The sequence below is a fragment of the Mustela putorius genome, unplaced genomic scaffold (assembly GCF_011764305.1).
Source record: "Mustela putorius furo isolate JIRA1106 unplaced genomic scaffold, ASM1176430v1.1 tig00000275_pilon_pilon_pilon, whole genome shotgun sequence".
In the NCBI taxonomy this organism is placed as follows: Eukaryota; Metazoa; Chordata; class Mammalia; order Carnivora; family Mustelidae; genus Mustela; species Mustela putorius.
This window is the reverse complement of record NW_025421341.1, coordinates 15,276,973-15,294,065: the sequence shown is the minus strand read 5'-3', so window position 1 is coordinate 15,294,065 and position 17,093 is coordinate 15,276,973. Positions and strand designations below refer to the sequence as shown.

Here is a 17,093-nt window from a genome sequence, read left to right as displayed (position 1 = left end):
TGGGTACAGCAATTCCTTTTTATAAAGTCATTATCATACTTAAGCTTTATTCACACTTTAGTAAAATCACTTCACGCAGATAATCTACTAACCATTAGTACTGCTAAATGATAATGAATTCACTATAACAGAAAAAAGGAAAGCATGCACTCTCTTCCATACGATCTTCTCCATTATTTCCTTTAATAGAGAAAATTATAAAATTTAATACGGAAAAATAAACACCTATTTTTTCATTTTATACTTAATATAAGTTTTTACTTTTCACCACATCATGAATTCTTATTTCATTTGTCTTATTTTTGGCTGAACTCTTTTATAAAATGTAGATTTCTAATTTGATACTTTTCTAGTAGCAGTTGGTTTTACAAATCTTTCAAATCCAATGATATTAAGACAAATAGTAAGATGGAGTTTCAGGGTCTCTCTCTTTGGCATCTTTTCCTAACATCCCTTGGGAATAACAACTTTCAAATCACATCTGGTCCTACAGGCTAGATAATAAAGTTACTTAAAATAATTACTACTGCAATTAAAAATAATTCCACTGTTAATGGGAATGTAAAATTGGTGTAGCCACTGTGGGAAATGGTATGGAGATTTTTCCAAAAAAAGTAAAACTGAACTAACATATAATCTAGCAATCCTACCTCTGGATATTTACCCAAGGAATTGAATTAAGGATCTCAGAGAGATAGTAGAACTTCATCTTCATTGTAGCACTATTCACAATAGTCAAGGTATGAAAGCAACCTAAATATCCATCAACAGATGAGTAGATAAAGAAAATGTAGCATATACATACAATGGAATATTACTTAGCTTTAAAAAAGGAAGGAAATCCTGTCATACATGGCAACATGGATGGACTGTGAGGACAGTATGCTAAGTGAAGTAAGCCAGTCACAGAGAGACAAACACTGCATAATTCCACTTACGTAAGATACCTGAAATAGTCAAACGTATAGAATCTGGAAGAAGAAACGTGGTTGCCAAGGCCAGGGTAAGAAGGGGAAATGGGAGTTACTAACTAACAGACATAAAGTCTCAAATGTTTAAGAAGAATAAGTTCTAATGATCTGCTATACAACACTGTCCCTAAAACTGCGCTGTACAGTTAAAAATCTTTTAAGAGGTTGGATCTCATGTTAAGGACTCTTACTGCAAAAAAAAAAATAAAATAAAATAAAATAAAACAGTTCCACCTCATCACACAGTACCTAATAATTCATAATGTCTATTAATAACTCACAGGTTGTCACTGACTTGCTTCAAGAACTAATTCCATACTACATTGGATTTTGTCATCACCCAAGAGAGAAATCTCCATCATCATTTATTATTGGCTCCCAATTGTTCCCTCTGTCTCCAAACTCTCCCTGCTTCTACCTATCCCATGCAGTGAAGTTAAAGGTTATCTTTCTTAAACATATACTGCATAACACTAATCTTCACATTCCCCAATTAACATTCCAAGTCCCCTCATCTGGCCCATTATGGAATCCCTTAGACTCGCCACCTCTCTAGACTTTGTGCATAAATGTCTCCTCTTTGTCTGTTTCTGTCCTGGTTATCCTTCTTAGCCTGGCTCATAATATGTCTTCAAAGATCCCCCAAGTCAGAATCAACCACTGATTTTCCTGTGCTGTCACTGCATGTGTGTGTGTACTGTTTGTGTTACCTTTTGTTTTTTGTTTTGTTTTGTTTTGTTTTTTATTATTAAAATATTTTATTTATTTTTTTATTAATTTTTTATTTTTTATAAACATATATTTTTATCCCCAGGGGTACAGGTCTGTGAATCACCAGGTTTACACACTTCACAGCACTCACCCAAGCACATACCCTCCTACCTTTTGTTTTAATTGTTTAAGTTACTCTTCTACTCTGCTAGGTCACAACTTCTGAGACAGAAAATCCAAAGTCCGATTTAATTTTATATCCTCAGAGAAATGGCCCACGGTTGTTCACACAGTCATATAATCACAATATACTTGGTGAATGCACAGAAATATGGGCCATTATGTGATGCTGAATGTTGTTCACATGCTGATATTATGGTTTTACTAATCAATTCTCTGATGCCCACTGGCTACTGGGTTTTGTTCGCTTGCTTATTTGTACTTGAAAACAAAGACAGATGTCCCACATAGGCATAGCTCATGCTAAAAGATGGAAGATAAAAGTAAAGAATAAGTTGGGGCTGGTTGGCAGCCCTTACCTCATAAGCATCCCTAGGTTTCTATACCAACTAAGTGTCATACAGATAATATCCTCAGAAGAGTCTAGAAGATCATTTCTAATCTTTATTCTTTGGCCTTCCTAATGGGTTGCTTCCATTACTAATATTAATTATTATCTTAATGTCAACATAAACCTAAGCCTCCATCACTGGGGAAAAGGAATAATAAATTATGTGTGCATACATAGCCCAATTATTTTCCTTTCTTCCTTTACTTTTTTTTTTTAAAGATTTATATATTTATTTATTTTAGAGAACATGAGGTAGAGGGAGAATAAGAGGGAGAAAACCTCCAATAGACTGCCCATGGAGCATAGAGCCCAACACAGGGCTCAATCTCACCACTCTGAGATCACGACCTGAGCCAAAACCAAGAGTTGGAGGCTTGACCAACTGAGCCACCCAGGTGACCCTCTTCCTTAACTTTTCATCTAAAATCCTTACCAAATTTTACTATAGGTCATTGGTAAATTCATTGATTTTAATTCACTAATATAGTCTCATAATATTACACTTCTATACCAAACCCCCAAATAGTTTACAACTAATAGTCTGTTTTTATCTCCCTCTGGGAAAGAAAAAAAAAAAAATTGAGGTTGCCATATCTTTACCAATATTCTTTCTGAGGTTTACATTTAGTGCTCGTGCATACTTGACACTCAATAAAGATTTTAACTAAATTTGAGGATAGTAACTAAAGATGACATGTATACTTCAATTTTTCTCTACTCTGTGTCCATATGTTAAAGTACCTCACACTTTGTTTTGTTTCTATTTTAATTCTGTAATAATCATCATGTTTGAAAATATATATATAAAGCACACCATGTCTTAAGCATGCTTTATAAAAGTGGATTGACCTGTCACGATACTATTTCTACCTTTTGATATTGCTTTAATGAGACCCTGTTAAGGCATAAACCAGATGGCATGTAGAGTTACCAATGCTTATTAAAGTCTATCTATAGTTTCACCAATAAACTTTGTATATAGATTTGAAAGATAAATGTCTGCTGTTCTGAGAAAGTTACCTTACCTCAAATAGAATTATGAAGTTATGTTGGAAAAATGGGATTTGGGAGAACACTGACCTCACCGAGGGCTCTACCCTGATCCCCTTCATAAGGTTTCATTAATAATAATTAACATGATGGGTTGGGCACTGCTTCTAAAGCTACCAATGGGTTTTCTCAATTAATCTTCCCAAAAAACAGTGAGGTAGGTAATGTTAAGAACTGTATTTTACAGTAAAGCTAACTGAGGTTTGGAGGAGTCAAGATCATTCCAGTATAAACAGAAAAACAGTGGCTTCTGAATGTAGTCAGTGTTACTTAGAATCCACAACCCTCTATCCCGCTATCATTACCCTCTGCAGGGAGCCAGGTAGAAGGTTTCAGCTTCAGCTGAGGTACGTATGGCCCCTTTTTCTTCTCCTAAGCTTACTTCTATTTCTTCATTCCAATCTTTTCAAATGGGAACAAAAAAGCATTTCAATTACAAACTCACTCAAATGTATTTATAAGATCTTTCTTTCAAAACTGCCGTGGATAACCTGGCAGGTGCCCAGGTCAGCTGAGAATCATCTGTCTGTAAGTCTGTCTGTAAATCATCAGAGTGGAAGGTCAAGTCATTAGCTGTATCCTGTGATCTTAGGAGAACCAGAAGGCTCTGAGAACTTTTCACACCAATTCCAGGCCCTTGAGTCTGAAGCTCTGAAGACTGTCAGGACTATCGATGTGGTGAACATGGAGACCCACCGCTCAGTCCCCCTTCATGAAGGCCCTGCTGCAAGCGGGGAGATCAGTGGATAGTCACCACCAGTCGGTTCCCTGATGGTCTGCCTCAGCTGCAGAGTCCTGCTTTGCCACAGGCCCTGCACGGAGAGCCCCATGCCCGCACTGGTTACTGAGGCTGGCAGGGAGAGGAAGGCCCTGGCCCAACACAGGAAACTCTGGTGGGCAACAGCTTTCTGTCGGGTTGAACTACGCTTTCTCAAACCTGCATCACAGTTTACTTCTTCTCTGCCCAACTCCATTGCCTCAAATTACCTCCACCAGCATTAACTGCTAATAAATATATGGCTCCCTAAACACCATTTAATATCTGCTTCTGGAGAACCTAACTTATGATAGTCACAAGTCAATAAGAATTCAAAGGCTTTGGCGAGTCTCAAGACAGAAAGTTCTGCTATTTATGAGGGTTCTAACCCAGAAACTACTAGAGAAATGTGGAACACTGCAGGATACCTGAATGGTTTCCTTTCTTCGTGTATCCCTAAAATGTTAAGAATTAGCACAGACTTCAAGTGAATTTGGCATAGTGCCTAAATTAGGTCAGTTAAGGTCCTTAGGCCAAAGTCAATGGTACCTCCAAGTTGTTCAATGTCCAGAGGCAGACATACACTTTTAGGGGCCACTAAGCACAAGTTCAGCATGCAACTGCCTAAAATAAAACTCATACACACACACAGCTACACACACACACACACGCACACACACTTGCCTATACCTTCTAAATCTCTCTTGACTGACCTTGAACCAATGTTTAAATTGTGTCTGCAATTAATAACATTATCTCTACCCCTTCACAATTGTATTTTTCTCCCATCCACGTAATTATGTTTACAAAACATCCAACAGGACCCTGCACCTCATGCGCACCCTGCCAAATAAGGCCAGGCTTTGTAGACAATATAGGTAGCAAGAAAAATGCGTTAAAACTAGCTCACACTCAGAGTTTGATTTCTTTCAGCCTGGAGCATTCAGATATTGTGGATTTGGGAGCCAGTTAGATTATGAAATAAGGAGTCAAAAATTGTCTGTTCTTATGACTTATATGATTTTGTGGGATAAAGACTGAAATTAGTAGTCCCCTTGTCCTAGTAATACTAAATATTACTTCTCTTCACAACTTTATAGTTGGAACATCATAAGATTATAAATTTTTCCACACACATAATATTTAAATAGGCTAAAATGGAATTTTTCTGTGTATACTCAATTACCTCATTTTAATCTTTTATTTTATAATTATAATTTTCTCTAAATTAAATTGAGTTACATAAATTTCTACATGATCCCTATTCTTATATTACTTTTTAAATGGAAACTTTAGTAAACTGCACAATCTTTGGGTGTTGTACTTTCTTTTTTTTTTTTTTTTAAGATTTATTTATTTATTTGACAGACAGAAATCACAAGGAGGCAGAGAGGCAGACAGAGAGAGGAGTAAGCAGGCTCCCCGCTGAGCAGAGAGCCCGATGTGGGGCTTGATCCCAGGACCCCGGGATCATGACCTGAGCCAAAGGCAAAGGCTTTAACCCACTGAGCCACCCAGGCGCCCCAAGGGTGTTGTACTTTCTAATATTTAAAAAACCTGGTGATTCCTTCACAAAGCATAGGTAATTTCTGATGAAAATACATTTTTGTGAGAGAGCTTGCATATAAGTAGAAATTCCAACAAATTCTCTATTTAATTGTTGATTTGTCTGCCAAGGAAGTTGATGTCATTTTACCATACCACAGAATGTTGTTGTTGTTGTTTTTAATGATCTCAAAAAATGTGATGCTGTAAGCAAATCTCACATTTTCCCTAAACATCTCACTCATCTCTTTAGGGCTTTTGATTTTTTCCATCAAATTAAAATTCACTGTAAACCTACATTTATGGGTCCATTTTCATTTCCTAGTAAGATGACTGATTAGCTTTATGGGACCACAAATAAATGACAGAAATTTTATACCCTAATACTCTCAGTTTGAAATCAGGTTTAAAAGGGTAGATGATTCAAAGCACTTTCCAGGATAAGAACAATGCAACAGCTGTTAATAGGAGTCACACAGCCAAATTCTCCTTCAAAAAGCTTTGAAAATGTGTCCCTGGTGTTATGCTCAACTGATTTAGAGAGCTTAGGCTTAGGAAGTAACAGTCAAAATTCAAGCATAATTTATAATTTAACCCACAAAGGTTTTAAAAGTGCTCAGTGTTCATTACTGTCTTTAGGCTTTTCCTTTGCACTCAGTATTATGTTATTAAAAGTCATCCACTCATTCCTTAATCATCCCACATCGCAGCATCATTCTGGGCTAACTTTGAAGCAGCTTTCTTTGGATCCATTAGTTTGAGACAGTGGAAACAAGTCAAAATGAGACTTTTCTTACAATTCAAAATTATTAGCAGTAAACACCTACCACAGTAGATTTCTACATATGTGAAGCTTATGGGACCATAAGAGAAACAAAGTGGAAATTGAAAAACAGCATGTTTTGTTACAATACATGACAATATTTTGGTTGACGTGAAAGAAATATGTCACTGCCCTAAAATATCCTATTAATAGAATTGTTAATTAAAGCAAGAATCCTTACTAATTCTTTAATTTAAACAATCTGTTCTCAAAATGCAACCACAAAAGGAGAAAAAAGGAAAGGAAAATGTATATGATTTATTTTATGTGAGGATAAAGTGCGTAGATACATGGGCTCTTGAGTAAGCAATAACACTACAGCAGGAGAAATGATTTCAGAGCATTATGAAGCCAAGTTAAACAACAAGGATGGCTCCAAGTAGACAAAAAGCCAGATTAAAAAATTCCATGTGGTTTTGGGCCCAATTAAAATTCTAACCAGATTTGCTATGGATATGTTTCACTTGTACAAAAATAGACATCCACGTGTCCTTGTGTTAACTCCAGCACTTACACATCCATGAAATGGGAATAACTGCACTGTTTCTTCCCCTAGGTGTGAGAATTTACCAGTAAAATGTTCTGAATATAAAGGCTTAAGCTAATTTAGCAATAAGTTCCATAAAAGATTTGAATATAAAACATGATAGTTGCAATAATCCCCTTAAGCTAGTAGTAGAAATGAAAATCATTTACTCGGGGAATCTGACTGTATTGCTATTAAATCATTTGACTATGTAAATTATTTGTATATCAGAAAAAGCAGAAGCCCCATGTGTTTATTTTCATTTTCACCAAGGCCTAAAGCCATATAACATATTTGATTTCTGGCTTACCTGATGTTTCTTAGCTATTAGTTTATATCAGTACTCATCCTCTCAAGAAATAAAATAAATCTGAACCAAGCTTTAAAACGGAAGAAGCTTAAAGCCAGAATTTATTTCAGTTATTACTGCATAGATGATATGGTAAAAGTTAAAATCTTAAAGTGTTCTTTATTGGTAAATTAAACCTCTTTTTTCATTATTGGAGTTGTATTATCAAAAAAGGACACTTAAAATTCAGAATTAAGGCACAATTTCTAAATGTGGAATATTTAATGAGACTGTTCTGCAGTTATAATATCTAACACTTCAACAATTAAAAGTACTGTAACAGCAGTAATCAATCAAGACTTACAACATCCTAAGTTAATAGCCTTACCACATCCTACATTAATATTAAGTTATCTGTCTTTAGTTAAACATAAGCCGTTGTTGGGGGGAAAAACTCACAAGGTTAATTTACTTGAATACTTCTCTGTTCTAGATATTTGTAAACAAATAGTAAGATTCATAAGTAATTTTTATTCTAGTTATGCTTCTCATTATAAATAAAATATAGCATTTAGAAAAATTCCATTATAAATTGTGTTCGTAAAGTGTAAGCTTACGGTAAAATTTTCCTGAATCTAGGGGGCTCTCCAATATTATAAGACGGGGCGCCCGGGTGGCTCAGTGGGTTAAAGCCTCTGCCTTCGGCTCAGGTCATGATCTCAGGGTCCTGGGATCAAGCCCCCCATCAGGCTCTCTTCTCAGCAAAGAGCCTGCTTCTTCCTCTCTCTCTGCCTGCCTCTCTGCCAACCTGTGATCTCTGTCTGTTGAATAAATAAATAAAATCTTTACAAAAATTGTAGGACAATTTTTATTTTATGGCAATAAATTAATATGGTTTTATTTAGTTTTACATCATAGATGAAAATTATTCAGTAAAATTCTTAGTGGTACATTGACTCTATTGATTCACCTGTTAGAACTGTATGTTAGCCAGTCATCTCCCTGTGAAAGATAAAAGATTGGTATATGATATTTAGTAAGTTAACAAAAAAGGAAAAAAGAGCAAAGAAGTCTTGAAAATATTTTCATGAGTGGAATTCATTTAGACCACATGAAGAAAATCAAGGGGAAACTAGATGTGCTAGGACTAAGGAGTCCAAAACCAAGTCTGATGCTGGCTCATGTAGCTTCTTTCCAGTCTTCAGTCACTATAAATACCCTAAAAAATGCTAGTCCCATCAAGGACGTTCATTCTTGCATAGCAAACTGAGGAAGCCTTGAAGTGGGCTCTGGCATGACCATTGCTTAAGAGATACTGAAAACTCTTTATTATTATAACTTAGACTTTGGTACAAGTCAGAAATGTGAAAAGGTTAAATGAAGATGTGAGGGCAAAGGAACGTTCTCTATTTCATTAAATTCACTTCTACAGGATCAGTAATTCTGCTAAGCATGGTCAGGTGAAAACTCAAATCTCCATCAGCTGGAGAAGGAAACAGGAGGAGTCCAAGCTCGTGCCATTTCTACACGCACTTCGCCTACCAAATTTCTTAGCCTCCTAACCTCCTGCCCTACACTCACCTAGGCCCTATTTGACTATCACTTCTTCAACAGTTTTATGGCAGGAAGCTCAAAATGACAAGGCATTCTTGATAACCAACAAATGAGTCTGTGCTTTAGAAAAGAGCAGTGGGATATGAAAAGCAGAGTACATAAACAAAAATGTTCAAAAGGGACCTACCTCCTAATTAAAGAAATATCATTCACCCAAAATATACACAGTTGCTAATCATCCAAACTATCTAACCATTCATTTGGGATTGAAACATAATCTTTTTTTTTTTTTTTCAAAAATTTGCATCATCTTAGATGAAATCCAGCCCTAAAACCATATATATATATATATGTAGTAAAGGTCTAATACAATAGTTACTCTTGAACGTGTATGATAACCCTATTCCTACCCCCAGCTTTAATATCTACAAAGAGGCTCCAATATAATATCCAATGTAATATCCAATATAATAATGAACTCTATTTCCTGTGAATGTCTTTAAAGCTACTTCAATATAACTAAATGATTCTAATTGTAGGAGTTTTTGTAGTTGCCAATTTCTAATCAATGACAATAGCTCCTCAAGACTGAGCTAAATAGGTAGGTTAATGTTGGAAACAGAGTATAAAAATCTTACAAAATGAAAACCATTCAAAGGGAATAATGACTCTAGGGCTCAATTGTTTCTGAAGTACCAGAGAGAAGGACACTTGGACTGTTATGTTCCTGGCTTAATTGTAACACAGGTCACCATTTTAAAAACCAAGTGGATTAATGTTAGAATCTGTACCTACTGAGAATCTTTTCGATTCATAAAGTACTTAACCTTTTCAATTTAATACCTTTGATTTCCAAATTCATTTGCAAGTAAAAATAAAACTACTTAGTCTTGGTGACTTTCCAAGACTTGTGAATTCAGAATTTTTAAATTTTAAGTTTCTTGAAATCAGAGACTATCTACTTACTACCTGTTTATTTCCACTTATTATTCTTTCTGTATACTCCCAGGATAGAAGCTTTAAAAAGGATATTAAGAGGTACATCCTGACTTTTGGAGTTGAATTCAAAATAGTAAAGATCATTTGCTTCATAGTTCTTGAGTCTAATTTCACTATAAGCAATATCTTCCTAGAGATAAATTTAATATTAAGGCAAAGGTGAAAAATCATTATATATACTTGAGAATTCTCATCAGACATTTTGTCATTATAATAATTTGTAGTCCATGAAAAACTGATGTGTCTACTAAGTCCTTCTACTAAAGTGTGTAGGACAGAATTTTTTTTTTTTTTTTTTTTTTTTTTTTTTAGTATCTAAGGCTTGGAGTGCCCGAGTGGCTCAGTCGATTAAATGTCCAACTCTTGGTTTCTGCTCAGGTTGTGATATCGTGGTTATGAGATGGACCATCATGTTGGGCTCTGCATTGAGCATGGATTCTGCTTCAGGTTCTCCCCCTCCCGCCTGCTCTGGTCCTATCCCTCCTTCCTTGCACTCTCTCTCTCCTAAAATAAATACATAAAATCTTAAGTATCCAGGGTTTGTTTTTACAGTATTTTATAGATTTTTTTTAAGATGTATTTATTTATTTATTTATTCAACAGACAGAGGTCACAAGTAGGCAGAGAGGCAGGCAGAGAGAGAGGAAGGGAAGCAGGCTCCCTGCTGAGCAGAGAGCCCGATGCGGGCCTTGATCCCAGGACTCTGGGATCATGACCTGAGCCAAAGGCAGAGGCTTTAACCCACTGAGCCACCCAGGTGCCCTATAGATTATTTTTTGAAGATTTTATTTATTTATTTGAGAGCCACTATGAATGGGGGAGGGGTAGAAGGAGAGAGAAAAGGACAAGCAGACTCCCTGCTAGATACAGGCTGGAGATGGGGCTCAATCCCAGGACTCTGAGATCAGAATCTGAGCCAAAGTCAGACACATGACTGACTGAACCACCCAGGTACCCCAGTATCTTATAGATTTTTTAAGCACTGATTATATGTAATAGTCACATAATCCTCTGAGTAAGTCAAGAACTGTTTCTACACTACTGATGACAAAATTTAGGTTCAAAAAAGACCTGTAACTTGACCAAGTTCAGAGAATTAATAAATGCACGAGAAGGTTTAGAATCCAGATCTTTTTATTCCCCATCCAGTGAATTTTCCACTACACAGCTACAACTGGCCAAATGTAGTATTGAGCACTGAACATTTTCTACACTAGTAGAAAAAGATTGAAGTCTCTGAACCTTCCATATGATCTGGCTGTTGATCATGTATATCCTTGGTAGCTAAGTCCTTTAAATGTAGAGCACCTTAAAATTCCTACCTCTTTCCTATAAGAGAAATACAACTGTGTCTATTGGCAAGCTACATTTTGTAAATATTGGCCACAAACAAATATACAAGGAAGGGCCACATAAAACTACAAGTGCATTACTGCTGTCGTCAAGCCCACTCTGCCACTAATGGGACAAGAAAAGTGACCTCCAAAGCCATTGAAAAGGCAACTAATTTATAGGGCATTGCTTATAGATCTGCCCACAGGATATCTTCTGCAATCTATTAATTAGCTAGACCTAACTATAATGCCACTAACCTTCAGTGACTATTCTCAGTGCCCTTCACTGACCATTATGTAACCACATCCTAATAATTTTTAGGTGATGTCTATCTAAAAAGAAGAAATTTGGATATAACTTTCTAGGAGAGCTGAGTTTTAAAAAGGCAGGAAGAAAAGTAGGTAGAGGACTGTTCCAAAATAAGTGAATAAAACATAAGCCCCCTTGGACTTCTGCACAGAATTTTAATTTGCTATTGTGAAGTTCAAGAACTTCTATTTTTCATGCCTGGCTTTCCTCCAAAACTCTGACCAGTAATGACTGAGTGTGAGTAATGACTTCTACATCACGAAATGATGGCTTATTCCTCTTACAAATTTGTCATTCTTAGCTATGAACTTTGGCAGACCTTTAAAACATATATGCCACCCTGAGCTAGAAGAACTACTTTCACTGTAGTCCATCCATATAATTAAATCATTTTGTTGCGGTTGTGGTTAGGATCATACAGAGCACTTATTAGGATCATGGAGAACTGGCTTCTAATCTCAGTCAGATCTATGCCATTTCAACTAGTCACTCAATTTCTCTTTTTCTGGTGTTGGATGGAGCTACACCTATCCCTGCCTACCTATTTTTTTTTTTTTTGTAAGAAGAAAAACATATTCCAAGGGAAACAACTTTGCAGTCTTAGAAGACACATCTAACTGTAAATGGCATTACTTTCATTACTATCTAGTCTCTCTGCAGTGATATATGAGTACCCTTGAGATACTGCTAACACTGAACTGAAACTAATAGTCACTCTCAGAGTTTGTGTCTAGTCACTGCATATTTGATGATGGTTTAGAACATATCTCCTTTCTGGCTCTCTTGTTGTAATTAAACTGAATCCAAGAAAATGGCTGTTTCTAGGTTTCTTAATTTTAAAGTGGTAGTTTCTCCTGAGATCTTGTGTTCTTTCTCTCTCTTTCTCTGTCTCTATTTCTCTCTCCCTTCCCTTCTCACTCCTCACCTCTGTCTCTTTCTATCTCCCTCTCTCTTCCTTTCTTTCTACTCCTATTCTTTCCCCATCCTGTCACTGGAGGCCACAAAGACCAACAGGCAAGGCTGAGCCCTACAGATGTCACTCAGGGCTAAATACCATACTGAATCCTGACTTGAGCGATCTAAGAAACAGAAGCTGAGGAAGCATTTGGAGCACTTTTAGTCAACCCAGTGAGCATACAAAGTATTAGCAAAACACTCAAAACTATTAGGACCTATTTTTACATCAACAGATACAGTCTTCTTCACTTTTTATAGCTCTTACTACTAAAGAAGACATCTATTTAAAGCTACTGTGATTACTTGAACTTTATATTCACTAAAAGTGTTTTTCATTGGCAAAGTTCCCATGGAGTAATTTCAGATGCCTCTGGTAATAAATACCTTAATAAAGTTATAGGAAGGAACAGAAGTTCCCACTGGAATTTCATAATCCAATAGTAGGAGTAGGGGAGAACACTTCATGTTCTCTTCCCAGACCTGCTTTTCAGTTATAAATACATTCAGAGGGACAGAATTATCAGCTTCTAATTGCCTCCAAGTCTTAATCTGCAAAATAAAAATAATAAATGTGGACTCCCAAATGTGGCAAAGAGGAAAAAGAAAAAAGTAAAGGGATGGTCTACATCATGGTTAACAAATACCAGAATTATGTAGATATTTTCCTTCTGAAATTTTTTCCTAAAAAATGATGTTTCAAAACAGAAAAGATTACAGTGAGCCAGTAAAGCAGGGCTTAACAAATTACCTTCTGTGCTGTGGCTCATGAACATGGAAGCAACTTCATGTTTGAACCCTAACTGTGTGCAATAGTGACTGTACAGACAGAGCGAGCCCTGGTAGTTTTTAAAAGTCATTGTTTCCTAAACAGACTTACATTTTACATATTCACAGGAATTGTGACCCTTCTTGACGTTTGTTGAAAACTGCCATAATTTTACTTAGAACAGTTGAAAATGAGCATTTACTAAACCCAGTCGATTCAATATTAAAGCCAATATTAATACGTTAGCACTTCAGAACTACATGCAAATCTGTATTTGCTTCCTAAGTGACACCTTTGGTTCTTGCTAAACTACACTCCATATGATTTTATCAGAAACAATAAATATGGGAATGTTACCTTGACAGAAAGGAGCCTGATGCCGGGTCTTGAAATTTTCCATTGATGGTGTGCGGTCCCATTGGTAAAACCAAAACCAGTCTTCAGGGTCTTTACCACTTTGCAAGCTGTCAAAATCCTCGTCATTTTGAAGATGTTGATTTGTGACTATAATTAAATAAAATTATATATATTTATGAGAATTTTGTTATAAGATTTTTTAAATTAATGTGAAAGAAAGATGGGGGGTGCAGTCGGTGTTTAAGGCTGACTGCACAGCAATCTGAATTTCCATTCATTCTGTCATTAAATGTCTTCAGCCACAGCTCCTCCTTCTCTTAACCCCTCCTCCTGAGGTAATGTCCAGAGATGTTCCATGGACATGTAATACAAATTGCAACACATCAAACACTACCTTCTCCTGCTGAGATAATGCTAGCGTTGTAGAAAACCAGTCATCCATCAAAGGAACTGCTTATGCAGCTGAATAGAATGACCTAGACACAGTGGATAACCTTAGGAATCTCACCCTAAAGAGTAGTAACTTTCTAATAATGCCGAAGATCAAAGGCTTTTACCAGTGTTAGATGTGATGCCTACTTTGCCTCAAAAGAGATTTGGGACTCCCAAAGCACCCTGAAGAACTGCCATTTTCTTCATCTTAGAAAAAAGATGACACAAACCACATGTAGTAAAAATGACATCAGAATTAACTTTTCTCCATAAATATAGAGTGTTCTTTTTTGAGTTAATAGGGTAGTAGATGACATGCTTACTACTGCATTGTTTTGTATTCCACATTTTAAAGCAATCAGTAATATTAAGTAAAACACAACTGGAGCCAAGGAGCCTGTTTATATCTCTCTTAAGTTATAAGATTCCTAAGAAGTCTATGAAACATGAGCAAGCATTGATTTTCGTGTAAGTACTATTCCTAAGTCAAGATTTTTTTTGTTTTCAGAATAACACATTTATAAAATTATTGAGCCATCGTGCTTCAATTAAGGCAAAATGGATTCATGGAGCCCTTCAATCCCATGCTTAATCAGGTAGGCAAAGGGTCTCATTGGCTTGTGGAAGGACTCATGTCAGGCACATGCCTGCGTAGATCAGGAAGTGCTGAACCATCATCCTTTGGTATCCCTGCACAGGAGGCCAAGAAATGAAGGCTCCCTCCCAGGGCTTCCCATAATGAAAAAGATGACCTAGAATAGTGTAGAGATTATAAACTTCATGTGGATAGGATGAGTACCAGAACTAGGGAAGTGAAGAGGACTTGGTTTTTTTAAAAGAGGAACGAAGTTTAAGTTCAGTCTTCTGTCTTACTTAATGCATTTTGTATAAACATTCTCGGAAGCCAAAGTACTTCATGGTCCCTGGTGATAGAAAACGGAAAAAAATAGTCTCACTCTAGTGTATATAAGTAATTAATAAAATAACGCTATGGTAGTGTGTCCAAATGCAATGGAAAAATACAGAGCAAGAAGGAAAGGAAGAAAAAGAGAAAGAAAGAAACACACCCTTGCTCATGTCCAGTAAAATTTAAGTATGGAATTATGTTACCCTGAAGCATGCATGAGAGTTCACCAAGTAAATGAAAGGGGAAAACACACACACACACACACACACACACACACAAGAGATGGCATGAGCAAAGTTCACATATGAAAATCATATGGCATATGGTGGGGGGGAGCTGACACAGCCTGGGGAAGCCTAGCAGCAGGTATAGTGTGGGGAAGTGAACAGGGCCAAAACATGGAAGACTGTGTGCCTTAAATGGGTGGCCTTAATTCATAAAAACTGTTCATGGTAGTCATGGAAGTATTTGAACAGAGATGGAATTTGTGTGAAAGAAAGAATGAATTGGAAAAAATGAAATGGAGGACTTTGATACTGGTAGAAGAAAAACAGTACTTAGTCTCACCCCTTGTGTTTATGTCTCTGTCTCTATATATATATCTACACCAATATTAATATTGATATTGATATATAGTGAGGCTTATCTTTCTCTCCTTAGAACAATGACATATTTATACTTATTATGGAAAATTTTTTAAATGCAAAATAAATTTAAATCAGTCACAGTCCCATTGCCCATTACCCAGAGTCATGGCCCATTCCCACAGCAAACATTGTGGTCTATTTTCTCCCTTCCTCCCCTGCACTTTGAATATGACAGCTAGGGTACTGAGGACTTCAGAGTTTGAATAAGGAAAATAAGTAGCTTTGTAACCATTTATAACAGTTAGCCAAAAGCATGATGAACTAAACATGGTTTTCCAGAGAGTTATCTTCAACTGTAGGACATAATTCCATGACTCCAGAGTCTAAAGAAAAATGTAGGCCTGAGAGTTGTAATGGGCTTTCCTTTGGGTCAGTAAAAGGCCCTGGATGTAGCCTCTGGCCCCTGTTTCCAGTCATCAGAATGCAAGAGGAAAGGAGGTAGAAGATTTAGGATTTCTTTTTAAGTATTCTGAATTAGAGACTTAGGAAATTCATCTCTCATGATTCTACAATCACCTTGGGAATTGGAAAGACCAATAAATAAAATGGTGAGTATTTTCAGATTTGAGTGTTCAAGACAGACTGAAATCTACAACCAAACTGGAAAAAAAAAAAAAAAAAAGAAGATTGTTAGTGAGGGAGTTTACATCAGGGTAGATCAAAGGGAAGAGATGATAAGAGCTGATTGGTAGCAAACATTAAAGCTAGAGATGAAAAATTTAGTGGAAATATTATACTTTTATGAAAGACATTTTATCAAAGCATTTCAAAAGAAAGTATTTTTCAGGTTGGAATGATTTTTTTTCCCCCTCTGATAGCATTTACGTGGTGCTCCCCTCCTGTAAGCTGTCTGCGCACAGCTGAGCACAACGACAGGCGGGCATGCGCGTACACACAGAGACCTGGGGAAATCTGTGCATTTGAAATGTATTCTGTATGAGCCAAGATATAAATCCTTTAATCTTATAAGGCGCTCACTCAAAAAAAGAAATATTTTATACAAATTTAGCCCTTCTTTTCTATTGATACGTTTATCACAGTTAACAACTGTTTACGCACTGAGCTACTTGCCCCTGCACAATCTCATACACAGTGTTAAAAATTGTTAAACCACGCATATCTCTATTTGGTTGGATTTTGACTCTTGAACAGTTTTATCTAATGCTGAGAAAGTATTTTATTTCTTTCATAAATTTGAAAATGTCTTATGGAGATATATATATACATATATGTCTACATATATGTATATATATGTCTGTATGTATATATGTCTATATGTCTATATGTATGTATATGTACATATACGTGTATATATATCTCCACATATATTATATATACACCTAATATATAGGTATATTATATATACAAATATATAAATAAAGAAAAAAGTGGGGAAGGAAGAGAGAGAGAAGAAAAGTATCTTTAACTAGTAATAATTTATCATTTCTTAAGAGAAATGAAGCATTTAGCCTTCCAAATCTCTAAGAGTACTTAATTTGATAAATCTGTCTTTGGGATATCTGGTATTAAGAATGCTACTAAATCAAGTACTAGGTGATATTTGTTTCATTTACTATTTTAAAATTT

At 36.1% G+C, this 17,093-nt stretch overlaps 1 protein-coding gene across 1 annotated transcript in view; it reads right to left on the bottom strand.

Moving 5' to 3' along the window:
- The window catches only part of CPS1 (carbamoyl-phosphate synthase 1), a 123,607-nt gene extending 109,819 nt beyond the window's left edge, over positions 1 to 13,788 (bottom strand). The window contains exon 1 of the mRNA XM_004767015.2: positions 13,521 to 13,788. Coding sequence (XP_004767072.1) covers positions 13,521 to 13,646 — 126 coding nt within the window. The 5' untranslated portion in view covers positions 13,647 to 13,788. The remainder of the gene's footprint in view (positions 1 to 13,520) is intronic.
- Positions 13,789 to 17,093: the final 3,305 nt, after the last annotated feature.